This window comes from Calidris pugnax, unplaced genomic scaffold (assembly GCF_001431845.1).
Source record: "Calidris pugnax isolate Ruff unplaced genomic scaffold, ASM143184v1 scaffold225, whole genome shotgun sequence".
Lineage (NCBI taxonomy): Eukaryota > Metazoa > Chordata > Aves > Charadriiformes > Scolopacidae > Calidris > Calidris pugnax.
Genome location: NW_015091072.1, coordinates 201933 through 217108, shown reverse-complemented (window position 1 = coordinate 217108; position 15176 = coordinate 201933). Strand labels below are relative to the sequence as shown.

General features: G+C 54.3%; 1 protein-coding gene across 2 annotated transcripts in view; it reads left to right on the top strand.

Annotated features, from left to right (window-relative positions):
- The window catches only part of ENO2 (enolase 2 (gamma, neuronal)), a 30645-nt gene that overhangs the window by 661 nt on the left and 14808 nt on the right, over positions 1-15176 (top strand). The window contains exons 2-12 of one of the 2 annotated variants that reach the window (XM_014957225.1): positions 2414-2505; positions 4084-4179; positions 4466-4524; positions 5569-5638; positions 5789-5922; positions 6803-7025; positions 7536-7733; positions 7863-8064; positions 8275-8383; positions 8521-8579; positions 8896-9902. In XM_014957225.1, the coding sequence (XP_014812711.1) occupies positions 2421-2505; positions 4084-4179; positions 4466-4524; positions 5569-5638; positions 5789-5922; positions 6803-7025; positions 7536-7733; positions 7863-8064; positions 8275-8383; positions 8521-8579; positions 8896-8965 (1305 nt within the window). In that variant the 5' untranslated portion in view covers positions 2414-2420 and the 3' untranslated portion in view covers positions 8966-9902. Of the gene's footprint in view, positions 1-2413; positions 2506-4083; positions 4180-4465; positions 4525-5568; positions 5639-5788; positions 5923-6802; positions 7026-7535; positions 7734-7862; positions 8065-8274; positions 8384-8520; positions 8580-8895; positions 9903-15176 lie in introns of those variants that run through there. The other variant, XM_014957226.1, reaches the window with a different exon arrangement.

Below are 15176 nucleotides of genomic sequence, written 5' to 3'. Positions count from 1 at the left end.
GGCTGGGGAGGGGGGGTGGGGGGTAAAAGGTCTTCACCATGCTGGCCTGGAATCGCCAGCTCCAGCCAGACGATGCCCTGGCCGCGGGCAGTGCCAGGGAGCAGTGCCCACGGGAAGGCACTGCAGCAGTGCCAGCCGCCCTGCCCAGCCTCCCAGCCCGGCTCCCCTCTCCTCCTCCCTCTGGTCCTCAGGCTCCCAGCTATGGCTCCGTCCCAATCCCTTATCCTGGCTTATCCGCCTCTGACCTCTTTTCAGGACAGTGCAGCTGATGCCAGGGATTTCAGGGCGGTTCTTTGCGCTGCTCAAAGGAGGGCAAACACTGTCCAGAGGGGACACAAGCGGAGCAAGGGGCGTGAAGGGCTAGAGAGGAGAAGACAGCAAGTGAATGATGGGGTGGGGCTGGCAAGGCTGGATCCGGGCTTGTCATTTTGGCTTCCAGCAGGGGCAGGTGGATGTGGGCAGAGGGATGCGACCGCGGGCAACGTGACCACATTAAGCAGAGAGGCGCCGCAGCTGGCAGGGCCAAAGATCACTTTAAGGGGGTCCTGTTCCTCTCCCCCCCCCGCTGCTGCCCCAATGGAGGCTGTTGGGCCATGGCCAGGGCACTGCTGCAGAGGAAGATGGCAGCGGCGCGGGCACGGCTCTGGAGGAAGTTCCCGCGGCGTGTGCCAGATGGCGTGAGGAGCCCTGCCAAAGCGGCTGATGGGGGATCCCAGCCCAGATGGACATGGTGGAGGGCCCTGCGCGGGCTCCGGGGAGCCCTGCTGCTGCCGCCGACTCAAACTCCCCAGTACGGGAAGCTCTTGCCGAAAACTTCAGAGCAGCGCCATCTCCTCACGCTTCTGCCGTTCCCCACCCACCCGAGGCAACGGGGTCCAGACCCTGGCTGCCCCCCAGGCTGCTTCTTAGCTCCCCTCAGTGCTGTGATGTGCTATTTGCAGCTTCCCCCCCTGCTTCACACCCCCCCAAAACCCCGTGCAGAGCCCCATGGTGGTGGCCATACCCCTGGCCAGGCGTTACCACAACCTGGTTCTGGCTGGGTCCCCGTGGTTACCCCAGTGCAGAGGGAGGTTCTCAACCCTGCGTGGGGTTGAGGGAATGAATCATCCGTGGCAGCCGGGGGAGGAAAAGCTGCCGGTGGCGTGGGGTGACACACACCTCCCTCCCTGCTGCTCCCTCTCTGGGGGGGAGGATGCGGCTCCCCGGCATCGCACGGCCCCACGGCCAGGGGAACAAGAAAAGGTGGGATGGGGGGGGGAAACAAGTCGTTTTGGACCCCCAAACTTCAGCTTTTTCCAGCAGCCACCCTCACCCACCAGCCTGCTTTCCACTTCAGGTTTAACCCCAAGGCGCCAGGTTTCCTCCTCACCCAACAGAGACTCCTCCTGGTCTCATCCACTTCTCCATCTTAGGGGAAGGTCCAGGTCCCCTCCCTCCCTTCAGAGCCCTCTCCCCCGCGTCTGAGGCACTGCGGCCTTCAGCAAGATGGCTTCCCCGGGGCTGCCGGCCTCCGCCACACTCCTGTCGCTTCAGCACAGCCTGACCTGGCGGGGGGAGAGAGACGGGGGGGAGAGAGGAAGGCTGAGCTGGGGGGAAACGGGCAGCTGGGGGTCTGCAAGAGCCAGGCTGGGGCAGCTCCCCCCAACACCAGGCTGGTGAGGGGCTGAGGGTCCCCATGGGGCGGCTGCCCCCCCTGCCCTGCCTGGCTCTGCCCCCAGGCATCCCCCGCGCCAGGCTGGCTCCCTTCCCGCCACGCAGGGACACGGCGGCCTGGCCCTGGCAGGGACTGTCCTCGCCTCCCGGCAAGGGGAAGGGGGACAGAACCAATCGCAGAATCTCCTAGGTTGGTTGGAAGGGACCTTTAAGATCATCTAGTCCAACCATCAACTGGGGGACGGTGCCGTGTCCTTGTCCTTGGCGCCGGGGGCACCTGCCGGCTGCGCCAGCTGATCCCTCCCTGTCTCTGCCACCCGTGGATGCTGTGGCACCCTCCCCGTCTCTGCCACCCAGGCTCACGTCAGGAGACCCGAGAAAGGGCAGCGCAGGGAGACAGGGCTCCTAGTTCATCACCGGCAGCAAAGGGACAGGGTGAATTCAACTGGATAACCAGTTCCTGGACAAAATGTGGGTAGATCCTCACCATATGGGCTTTAATGGGAATTCCTAAATTTTCTTGAGCCAATAGTTTTAGCTCCAGCTCCCAAGGCTGCTTTTCCTTGAGCTCCCTTCTCTCTGTGGGTGTCTCGTCTAGGTATTAGAAGGGTGAGCACCACATCTGGGGCCTCTCAGAACTGAACGATGTTGGACTGAAGGAGTCCTTGGTCTGGCCCAGACATGCTGATCTTGGGCTCCATCTCCTCTCCTCTCCTCTCCTCTCCTCTCCTCTCCTCTCCTCTCCTCTCCCTCTCCACAGACTCACCATGGCAGTTGAGAGGATCCATGCCCGCGAGATCCTGGACTCCCGTGGGAACCCCACTGTTGAGGTGGACCTGTACACACACAAAGGTACGTGGGTGAGAAGAGGTGGAAGGGGTGGGCTCCTGCCTACCCTGGCACCGCACAGCAGCCTGGCACCCTCCACTGAGAGCACAGAGGGTCTTCTCAGGTGACCCACCAGCAGACAGCAAGCCAGGGGAACAGGCAGCCACCAAAACTCTGCTTGTAGGTGAGCCAGCAACTCCCAGCACACACACTGGGCAAATCATGATGAGACAGCTGGCTGCGTGTATGTGACTGGAGCCACGTGCCTGATGGTGGCAGGGACAGAAAGATTCATGAACATAAATATATTTACCTTCTTTTCACATCCCCATGATGCCCTGTTTAGTCCTGGGACATAGTACTAGTTTGGAAACACACCCATGGCCGTGCTCACGAGGCAGGGGAAGGTTTGTCCCCAAGATCTCTGTACAGGCATGTACATGCACATCTGTGTCAACTGGAAGAGCTGCATCTGCACTGGGCCCAAAGCAAGGTGGGCTGAGGGGTGAGGGGCCAGAGCAGGCATCCAACCAGTCTCTTCCTTCTTCACCAAGGCAGAAATCCAGCCCCAGTCGCAGGGGGAGAAAGCCACTGGCAGCTGTGGGTGAGGCTGCCCCTGGAACCAGGAGGAGGGCTGAGGAGCCAGACTTCATAGAATCATCTAGGTTGGAAGGGACCTTAAAGATCATCTAGTCCAACCATCAACCTAACTCTGACAAAAATAAACATCACTAAACCATGTCCCCCAGTACCATGTTAACCCATCTTTTGAACACCTCCAGGGATGGTGCCTCAACCACCTCCCTGGGCAGCCCATTCCAATGCTTGATAACCCTTTCAGTGTAGAAATTTTTCCTGACATCCAACCTGAACCTCCCCTGGCGCAACTTGAGGCCATTTCCTCTAGTCCTGTCGCCTGTGACTTGGGAGAAGAGACCAACCCCTGCCTCTCTACAACCTCCTTTCAAGGAGTTGTAGAGAGTGAGAAGGTATCCCCTCAGCCTCCTCTTCTCCAGACTGAACAACCCCAGGTCCCTTAGCCTCTCCTTGTAAGACTTGTGCTCCAGACCCCTCACCAGCTTTGTTGCCCTTCTCTGGATCTGCTCCAGCACCTCAATGTCTTTTTTTGAGGTAAGGGGCCCAAAATTGGACACAGCACTCGATGTGGGGCCTCACCAGTGCCGAGTACAGGGGGACAATCACCTCTTGAGTCCTGCTTACCACGTTGTTCCTGATACAGGCCAAAATACTGTTGGCCTTCTTGGCCACCTGGGCACACTGCTGGCTGATGTTCAGCCTGCTGTTGACCAACACCCCCACCCGTAGTTCTGGTATCAGTGTGGACCTCTGGGTACTTGAGATCCAGGTTTCTCAGTCTGGAAGCCCTGGGTACATTCATTTCTGCCACCCTGGTGCTCCACCTCCAAGAGGTGCTCCACCTCTGAGAAGACCAGCCATGAGCAGCCAGCTAGCGGGGCCATCCGTTTGCACAAGTGGTTGCCACATCCTTTCCCAGGAAAGCAGGGCAGAAGCTGGTGCATGAGGATTGTTCCTCCTTTTCACCCTCAGCCCATCTCATGCCCGTGTTTTGCTGTTTCCCAGGCATGTTTCGAGCAGCGGTCCCCAGCGGCGCCTCCACTGGTATCTATGAAGCCCTGGAGCTGCGAGACAACGACAAGTCGCGTTTCCTCGGAAAAGGTGGGGAGATGCCTGCTCCACACCCCGTCCCTGGGGCTGCCCGTGCTCCCCTGGAGGGTGCCGCTCATCCACTGGCGTGACGTGGATGTGTCCCACTGCCCTTAGGGAGACCACGGAGGCACAGACCTAGCGTAAAGTGAAGGATCAGGCCTCCATCTTCCCTCGCTGTCTCCCTCTCTCCGTCTCTCTAGTGGTCCTCTCCCTCTTTCCACTCTCCTCTTTGCCTCACCCTCTCTCTCTTTCTCTCTCTCTCTCTCTCTCTTTCTCTGTCTTTTCCCTTCTTTAGGGGTCCTGCAGGCCGTGGATCATATCAACAGCACTGTCGCCCCAGCTCTCGTGGGCTCTGTAAGGATTTCTCTTTGTTCTCCCTTGTCCAACGCTTACTCTGGTCCGTCTCTGTCCCCCGATCTCTGTTTCTGCCTCTCTTCATCTCACTGGGTTAACAGACGTAGTGATGCTCTCTGTGAACCTGGGCACACCCCTCCTGCCCTCCATGCCTGTACGTGTCCACAGCGATCTTTTCTCTGGGCGGAAAGGATTTAACGCTACCCGGTCCACCGCAGCACCCGTACCACCTAACTAGTCCCCTGGATGCTCCCTGTAGAGCACTCTCCCTCTTTCAGATGTGCTCCTCCCCAAGCACCAAGCCTCATCCCCATGCCTGTGGCCTCACATCCGTTCGTCACCACCCAGCACTCATGGTGTGATGAGCAATGGCCATACCGTGCAAAGGTCTGGCAGCTCCCCCAGCACAACCTTGCGGAGCGATGGTGGCACATCTGCAACCCGTTAACATCTGAAGACCTGGAGCCTGCTCTGGGGAGAGCTGAGCTGAAGCCACATGTGCAGCCCGTGGAGGTGGGGGGTCTGGCTGAGAGCCTGGCTCTCTCCACCCCAAAAAAACACCCAGCCTGGTGAAGGGCTGCCTGTGTTGCACCTAATCCTGGTCTCCACCTCGCTCCCAAGGACGGCTCTATCCAGTCTACATTCGCTTGCTTGGGGTTGAGCATGTACTGTTGTTCTGCCTAGCTTCTGTGTGGCCACAGCACCACAAAGCTCCTTGGAAGCTGCCAAAAGGCTGGGTCAATCCCCCAGGGAGTCCCTGCGCCCCCAGCAACGCGTGGCCTTGCCTGGGCTGCAGCTGATCCCCCTCTCCAGCGTGGGTACATCTACACTGCACCGCAGCAACCATCATCGTGGTTACCTAACTTGACTAAAGCACTAATTTCCAAGGCACTAATTTCCAGAGCTTTGTGTGTATATGTTCCCCTCCACGAGCTAAAACGGCCCCTGTACCCCCAGCTTCTCCATCAGCGCCTCCTTTCTCGCACGCCAGAGCCAACAGCTCTTCTCAGCCTCCTCTTCTCAGGAGCTGTTTCTTTCTTGCAGGGCCTCTCTGTCGTGGATCAAGAGAAGATAGACAATCTGATGCTTGAGATGGACGGCACAGAGAACAAATGTAATTCATTCCTCTTTTTTTTAATTTTTATTTTTGGCCTGGGAAGTAAAGAACGTGGGAGGTTGCAGGGCTGGAGCTGAGGGCACTCTCAGAGCTGTGGTGAGCCCAAGGCTGGGCTTGAGAAGGCTAACTCCTTGGTTTTGCCCACAGCCAAATTTGGTGCCAATGCCATCCTGGGAGTTTCACTGGCCGTGTGTAAGGCGGGAGCTGCAGAGAAGGATGTCCCCCTGTACCGGCACATTGCTGATCTGGCTGGCAACTCCGATCTCATCCTTCCTGTGCCAGTAAGACTCCTCCGTCCTTGACATCCACCTTCAGAAACCCCAAAAGAAACTTCAAAGGGTATTTTGGGAGGTTGAGAAGGAAGGGTAGTACTGAAACATCAGCTGAGTGCACTGCACTCGTCAAGGAAACAAACCAAAGCCTGAGATTTCAATACAGAAAAGAGGGGTCTGGGGAGGATACGGCAGAGGTTCTGGTGGGGCCTGACTGAGGATCTCATTCTTAGCACAAGAATCAGAGGGCATCATGCGAACCCTCTAGGGCACAGTTCAAAGCAAGGGCACATGGGTCTTCACACCAAGGGTAGCTGCCCTGTGAAACTCCTTCACAAAAGGTGTTGTGGATGTTAAAATTTTCTCTGAGTCAAGGAGAAAGGTCCTGGAAGGGAGAGTGATGTAGCATCGCTGATAAACACATACAGATAAACACAGCTCCAGAGTTCTCTGAGAGGGAAACAGGTGGGAAAGTTTTCTTCAACCATTTGCATTGAGCCACTATTGGAAGGATGAACCTGGGGTTATGTGGCTTTGGTCAGACATGTTGTAGCTGATATGTTAGGTTACTTCTCTGAGTCAAGGAGAAAGGTCCTGGAAGAGAGAGTGATGTAGCATTGCTGATAAATACATACAGATAAACACATAGAGCTCCAGAGTTCTCTGAGAGGGAAACAGATGGGGAAGTCTTCTTCAACCATTTCCATTGAGCCACTATTGGAAGGAAGACTCTGGGGTTATGTGGCTTTGGTCAGATGCGTTGTAGCTGATATGTTAGGTTAGCCTGTGGGATGTGGCATGAATGGGCATGGTGACTCATCTGAGAACCTCCTCTAGGTGGTGCCAAGACCGGTTCCTTCAGCTCTGATTCTCTCATGGACTCTTCCAGGCTTTCAATGTGATCAATGGAGGTTCCCACGCAGGCAACAAACTGGCCATGCAGGAGTTCATGATCCTGCCTGTGGGAGCTGAAAGCTTCCGCGACGCTATGCGCATTGGGGCTGAAGTCTATCACAACCTCAAGAGCGTCATCAAAGAGAAGTATGGCAAAGATGCTACCAATGTGGGTGATGAGGGAGGCTTTGCCCCCAACATCCTGGAAAACAGTGAAGGTAAGAGCCTGCAGAGATGGGGAACCCCTGCCTGCAATGCTGTGGCTTCCTACATTTAGGTTAGGTTGACGGTTGGACAAGATGATCTTTAAGGTCCCTTCCAACCTAGAAGATTCTGTGATTTAGCTCACAGCTTTCTCCAAAGATTGGTTCAAAATATGATGTCTCAGTGTCATTGACCTCCTGTGTTAGGGAATGGTTTCTAAGCTCCTTCTCCTTGGTGTGGCCTTGATCTCTCACAGCCTCTCCATACAAACCTTTCACCTTTTCCAAGGCTTTTCCCCAACTTTTCACTGAGCTGTGGATTGCATTTTAATTCTTCCTCGTCATTTTGGACTATGGCCTCCACAGATCCCTGGCAAGTTTCTGTTGCGCTCTGCACTGCCTTCTACCTCTCCATCCCACCATCAGACTCTCAGGTTCTCAGGACCCTCCCAGGGGAAGTTCCCACTAAAAGTCAGAGCTCTCTGCCTGGGCTGACTCTCATGACTGTAACTTTCCTCCTCCCAGCTCTGGAGCTCCTCAAGGAAGCTATTGACAAGGCAGGATACACAGACAAGATTGTCATCGGTATGGACGTGGCAGCCTCCGAGTTCTACCGCGATGGCAAATATGACCTGGACTTCAAGTCCCCAGATGACCCAAGCCGCTACATTTCTGCGGATGAGCTGGGCGACCTCTACCAAAGCTTTGTACGTGATTATCCAGGTGAGCCGCTTTGCTTGGCAGTAGGGAACCAGCACTGGTGTTGCATAATTAGCAGGTACATCCTCTCTGCATTTTTTGGGGTGGGAAAGGAGGTGGCTTTCACTCACATCTCTTCTGTTGACTCTTCAGTGGTCTCCATCGAGGATCCCTTTGACCAAGATGACTGGGAGGCCTGGTCCAAGTTCACGGCCAATGTGGGGATTCAGATAGTGGGAGACGACCTGACGGTGACAAACCCCAAGCGCATCGAGCGAGCTGTTGAAGAGAAGGCCTGCAACTGCCTCCTGCTCAAAGTCAACCAGATCGGATCTGTCACGGAGGCCATCCAAGCGTAAGTCCAACCCACTGCCCTTGCTGTCATGTGAAAGGGTTGGTAACGAACAACAGCAGGGTGTCACGCTATCCACTGGATGAATAGACTTTTGTCTCTACCAGAGTGTAGGAGGCTGAGAGTGGGAGAAGAGGGTGCCTGGTTCTCACCCTGTGCAGGTGGTGGTTACAGGAGTGGGAGCCTAATGGCCATATTTCTCACTCCTTTCAGCTGCAAGCTGGCCCAGGAGAACGGCTGGGGTGTGATGGTGAGCCACCGATCTGGGGAGACCGAAGACACCTTCATTGCTGATCTGGTTGTAGGGCTGTGCACCGGGCAGGTAGGTGAGACCCAGGCCATGCATGGGCCTGGAGGAAAGCAAAGGGGTGTGAAGACAGAATGCCCTGCCCCATCATGGGGAACCGGTACAAGTCATAGCAGTGTCTTACAGTGTTTGTTTTGGGAAATGCTTTACAGATAAAGACGGGTGCTCCCTGCAGGTCTGAACGCCTGGCTAAATACAACCAGCTCATGAGGTAAGGGTCTCCAGGGATGGGAACGCCAGAAGAGAGAACGGGGGAGTGACTAACTGGGGTGGGAGAAGCTGGAAGCCCAAGGGTGGATGGGGCTCGTGGGGGAAATGTTATGAAGATGAGGTGCAGAGATGACAGCAGGATCCTGGGGAGATCTCTGGAGCAGACTCCCTCCCTCCTCCATGGCGGCAGCTGGCAGGAGCCGAGCTCCTCTGGCCCATGTCATCTCCCTGGTTGATGCACTGCCTCTTCGGTGCCCTGGTGCCCTCTGAGGCTCCCTCACAGCAGAGGCCTGACATGTGCTGTCTCTCTCCTGCAGGATTGAGGAAGAGCTTGGCGATGAAGCACGCTTTGCCGGACACAACTTCCGCAACCCAAGCGTTCTTTGAACCTTGTTCCCAGAGCACAGCCACCCTGCTGCTCTCTCTTTCCCACCTCACAGACTCTGAAGCCCCCCCTTCCCTCCACTGCTCCCTTTTTGGCTCTTTCTCCCCTCTCCGCCACCTGGTCCCCTCTCACCTCAAACCCCCTCCTCAAGTTCAGGTGTCCCCCGGCTAGTTGTACCCAGGTGAAGGACGAGAGAGAGGCCTACAGCCTGTCCCTTGCTTCGGGGGTCATAAGCATTTCTGGATCTAGGCATTGTGTGTCGTTTGGTTTGGTTTGGTTTGGTTTTTTTGTTGTGCAGGGCCGTGTCTGAGCCGCTCTGTTCACTCGGTGTCAGACCGGGGGGGGGCACGCTGCCTGCTGTGTGCCCCTCGCCCGCCGAAGCATGTGGGGTGAACATATGTGCGTGGGCTGGTGTGTTTGGACAAGTGTCCCCCCACCCTCTAGCTGTTGTTTGGACGGGTGTTCGCCAGCGTCTCGCTCTCGTTGTGCATGTGTGTAGGTGTACGTGTACCGGCCCGCGGCGTCCCTTGTTCCCCAGGCCTGTGATCTGCACCGAGCCGTGGTGGGGACCCCAGCGTCCCCTCTTCTTTCCACCCCGAGTGCTGTGCTGTGTTGGGCTGTGCTTGCCAGCAGCTTAGCGTTGACGTGCACCGCTGTCCCCTCACTGGGTGTGCGTGTGTGTGTGCGTGCGTGCTGTCTGTCTGTCTCTCGGGTCAGCACATAGTACCGTGGGGCGATATATTAAAACACATCCGTGAACGAACCCGCCCTCTCATTTGCTTCTCGTGACCTTCTTCTCTCCGTTTCCTTCCCTCTTGCACTCCTTCACCCTCTCCTCTGCCCGTAATGTCTGCTTCACCTTCTGGACAGCCCATGCTCAGCTGAGCAACAGACAAACTACAGACCCCTAAACTCGATTAAAATGTATTTCACACCTGAGTTGCCTGGCTTGGCCTAATGTTTCTCTCTACACACCAGTGTTTGGGAAATGGGGACATTTTGCCACCAAAGCAGGAGAGGCTGGAGTAGAAAGGTAACCAACACAAGCAGAGGGGACTGGAAGGAGAAAGAAAAGCCCCAAGGAACCCCCACCTCCTTCCCCAGCCTTGTCCCATGGGCAGACCGCTCCGACGGCCACCCAGCCGGGGAAATGCCAAAGGGGAAGGCAGGAGGGAGGGAGGGTGGGAATTGCCCCTGTCCTCTCCAGCAAACCCCCGCTGCATGAAGATCTGCTCTGCAGGGATTTTAACCATGCCCTCCGCTGATGTATGAAGACCTCAAGGGTGGGCCACACGTGGCCCAGCTGCCCACTGGACCCAAGTGACGGTGAACTGGAACTGCTAGTCTTTGGGAGAGAAAAAGCTGATCCTCCTCCCTTGGAAAGGGCTTTGCAGAGCAGTTGGATGGAGGGGTTGGTGGGATGTCAGCCTCCCTCAGCTCCATCTCGTTTCACAGGGGGCAACGCAGCAGTACTTGGGGAAGGCAGTCCGTGCTCCAGCTGGTGCCCCAGCAGGCTGGGTGCCACTAAACCCCAGCGTCTGCTCAACCAGGACAGACTCCATCAAAGGTGGGAGGTGCAACTGTAAGAAATCCAACCCAAGCTATGATGGAGAATAAACGATAAAACCACCACACCCAGTGTTACTGGTTCACATCAGAAGCCCTTCCACATGCTTGGGCACACTCAGGTCCTGCAAACCTCCTGCCCCACTTCACGACTGAAAGTTTCCAGACTGAGGCCACACCAGGACGAGTGAGGACAACGGTAAAAACTGAGGTTGCCCAGCAAGTCCCAAGCCCCCTTGGCTATGGCCTGATGCAGCCTAGAAAATGGAATTTATATAGAATCATAGAATCATCTAGGTTGGAAGGGGCCTTCAAGATCATCTAGTCAACCTAACTCTTGACAAAAAAACATCACTAAACCATGTCCCCCAGCACCATGTGGAAAGACAACACATTAAACCATTGGCATTTCACTGCTGATTCTTTACCAAACAGCACAGAAAAAGGGAGGAAGTCCAAGAAGAGAAAACAAAGGCCCAGAAGAGAAAAGAGGGTGGGAGGGAGAACACGAGGCGAGAGACAGGATTGGTTTCTAGGGGATCGCCAGTGAATACAGAACAAATCTTGGTGACAATGAACAGCTTGTGTCCTTGCTGCGGGCCACCTCTCGCCCGTGCTCTCTGCAAAGCCTCCCCCGCAGCCTCTTGGGCCAGCAGTGCAGCAAAACTCCCCCCCAAACTCAATAGCCCCCCCCAAAACTTAGCCCCCAGAGGTGCTGGGGTGCAGATGGAGAACCACCGCTGGCCACCATGCCAAGGATTGGCGACAAAGGAGGATGCTCCAGCAGCCGGGCGGTGGGGGACTGGCTGCCGGACGCCCACCCCTGGGGGAGGCAGCGGGGGACTGGTGCCACCAGCCTGGGCCTGGCAGCCCGGGCAAGGGACTGGGGACGAGGGGGATGGCTGCGGGCCAGTGGGGTCCCCGGGCAGGGGCCATGGCTGCCTCCCAGGAGCTGGAGTGCAGAGGCCAATGGGGGAATGCTCCATTTTCCCCATCCAGAGCCCCCCGCTCCCCTCCGGCGGCACCGGGGATGGGCACTATGGGTGCTCCCCTACAGCAGTCCCCCATGGTCACACCGCCTGCAAAAGCATGACACGGTTGGGTTGTTTTGGGGTCTTTTGGTGTTTTTTTGTTTGTTTGCTTGTTTTGGGGTTTTTTTTTGTGAAGGAAAGTGCATTTTGTGCGCCAGGTACAGGGAGTCTGCTGTTTTTTTGAGTTGCACCCCTAACTGCTGCTTCCCTTTGTTTTAGATGCTGGGAATTTTGCAAACGGTATGGTTACAGCTCAGGAAGCAGGGCAGGTTTTTTTTATGGAAATAAAAGTTTCTTAGCTTCCATATTCCCTAGGCCATTCCCCCTCCCCCATTTGTGCAAGGAAGGAAATTTAAGTACCCAAGGTAGTCTTGAGTTGCCTGTTTAAATGCAGCAGCACTGTTAGCAGCAGGGAACGGGTATATACATCCCTAGGTTGTGGGAAGAATTTGTTGGTGAAGAGTATTTGTTGGTTGGACTGGTTTTAACTCTCCTATCATCCTCTGTTTAGATGGTATTTTCCGAGCAATGTTGAGCTGTTAAAGGGGTAATTTAACACTAGCTCCTTCCTCCTTTCCCCCTGCCAGCACCTGAAGGCTGCAGAATTGTTCTTTCATTTCTAAATACGTGTGTGTGGCCATAAAGGAGCTGGAAGGGGAGATGCCACTGGCTTGTTGTAGAGTGCACAGGGAAGCCTTAATGATGAAGAATGACTGAATTTCTCTGGTATCTTTTTATCTCATCTCTCTCAAGAACGATGGGGTGGTATTCAACCTTGGGAAACCAACACCTTTTAACATAGGAGGACTCTTCTGCTTAACATCTGACAAGAGGTTGAAAAATTTGGGTGCTGGATAATTCCTGTAAGGTGCTGGCCACCCTATTCTAATGAAGAAGAGTATTAAGTTCTGTTGCTGGAAGGCTGAATGCAGACAGGTTGTCAGGAGGACATTATGAAGCTCACTCTCTGAATGAAGATCAGCTTACAAGGGCATTAAATGCCTCAGTGTGGAAGCAGCTGTATCTGTGTGCCAGGCCATGTATGGGGGAGATAAAACACCTCCATAAACGATGCAGGTGCCACAGTTTTGGGTAAACTGCATCTTCGGTGTCTCTGCTGGCACAGTGCACACCCTGCCGTGCCTCAGAAATCAGCCGTCCAGCTATGACACGCTGGCACATCCAGTGGACAACTGAACTGGGGAGATGAGTAAGATTACCACCCTTGGCCCTCACTTCTAGAAGCTGCCAGAGCAGCATGTGAATGAACCTCCATAATTAACACCTCCCTGAGCTGCAGCCCAGGCCCAATTGGCTTGATTAAATAAATGGTGAACTAAAGCAAGGTCATTGTTTCATTACCAGTCACCGAGCCACCTCGGCCATGGGGACAGCCATTGCTGGGAGACTGGTGAGACTGGGCATGGAGGTTTATAACCTTCTCGGTGTTTCATTTACCAACAAACACCAGTTCGCAGGTATTATTTGTCTGAGTTTGAGAGAGCAAGCCAGGAGAAACCATCCTGGGTGGCCCTGGATGGGTTCTGGCTTGGAGAAGGTTGTTCCCCACCCCTAGCACAGGCTAGAGGGCTTTCTTGATTATTCTTTTAAACAAGGAGACTACTAAGTGCTGTGTGTCTGCACTGTTGAAAACAGGACTCTGTGTATTTTTAGAGTTAGAATTTCATAGGAAGACTGAGCTGGGGAGGGATGTCTGGAGGTCTCCACACCAAACTCCTGCTCACAGCAGGGCTAGCCCCAGAGCTAGATCAGGCTGCTAAGGGCCTTGATCAGGTGTTTTCCAAACATTTCCAAGGGGGAAGTTCCCCCAGCCCCTTTGGGCACCTGTGCCAGTGCTGAGCCACCCTCAGGAAGGAGGTTTTCCCTTTATCTAGTCAGAATTTCCCTTGATGCAAATTTTGTGACCGTTTCACTGTGCTTCTGTCAGAAGAGCTTGGCTCTGACTTCTCTATACCCACCCCTCCCTCAAAAAAACCCAAAAGCTGAAGAGAGTAATTAGTTCCCCCCTAACCTTTCTCTTCTCTAGGCTGAAAGAATCAGCTCCTTCAGCCTCCTCTTGTATGCCATGGGCTCCCACACCTTAATTATCTCATTGCCACCCTCCAAGGACTCTGTCTGGATACCGTTTGTCCCCCAGGAGAACTGGAAAGCAGTGGGAAGATGCAGCTGGAGAGGCCTCACGAGGTGGTGTGTCCCTGCTCTGAAGGAGGACAAGTTGCACCCCAGCGAGCTTGGCATGTGCTTGCCGAGCCTCCTAGCTGGCTCAGGCTCCCCAAGTCATTCATCCATCCTGGAAAGATAGAGGTCATAATGCTGTGTCTCCTATCTGTCTGAGGTCTTCAACTTGTTGATTTCAAAGGTGAGATAATTTCATTTCCCATGTTCTGCTGTCCGTCCAACTTGGTCTCTGCACAAGCACACACGACCACGTGTATTTCTCTTGCCTGTTTTCCACTTGTGCTAACTGTCCTGGACCAGAACGAAGTGTGGTTTTACCTAGCAGAATTTCCTAGCAGGGAAAGGGAAACTCTTTGTCATCTTCAGGAAGGCTAACAGCACCCATGAGTTCCCTCCTCTCAGCCTTCTGGAAGCTTCCTGGTCACATCCTCCACAGCCTGTCCTCAGCCAGCCATGGACCCAGAAAAGGTCCTGACCAGCCACGCTTGTCTTCAATCACTCATTGTTTTTCATCCCACTGGCCAAGAACCTTGGCCTTTTCAATGAAAGATGCTGCTTTTTGTCAGCAAATAAGCCCTCGGGAGTCAGGAGCACACAAATACAAATTGTTCCCTTCCCCTCTGGTCCTGCTTCTCTTTTGAATCGCCTCAAATGTCTTTTCATAAACTAAGACCGCAGGCTTTACAGGAGACAGGCCACCCTCTGGATGGTTTCTTGAAGTATCGCTACACCTAGATATGATTTTCATAAGGCATTGGGGTGTCTGCCTCTTCTGTTATGGAAATAATAAGTGACACTAGAATCTTGATAATGAATGTTTGGTGAAGTCAAATTTTTGAACTCAAGCAACTGACCTGGTTATGGGAGATGACAACATGAAAGCCACTCCAGGCTTGACTTTGTGGTTAAATAAACTTTGTGTCACATGTTACTGATTCTGAAGACCCTGGGACTGAAGTGTCCAGCCTTCCCCTGCAGCTTTCACAGAGGCTTTTCCCCAAATCACAAACCTTAGGGATCCGGGTGTTTTGTTTAGCATCCAGAAAACAGGGATTTTGACAAGATCTTCCTCCTTCATGAATCATCACTTTGGCCTCTAAGGATCACACTCATTATGAGCTCGGGATGCCAGACTGTCAACCCCTAAGGTAACAGTTTGAAGCAGCCGTGACCACTGCAAACACTACTACCTCGACAGCAATAATAATATTCTTTCTTGTTTTCTGGGGCTCAGCTCGGTGAGACGCTTGGTGAGGCAGATAATACTGACCTCTGTGTTTGGGATCAACAGGGTGTTCTCTTCAACGTAGCACCTCTGCCAAACAACATTCCGAGATGTTTCAGGCCGACCACCCAAAACCAGTGGGCATTTTTGCAAATGTTAGGCAGAGCTTTTTCGATTCCGCCCCCCCCCCCC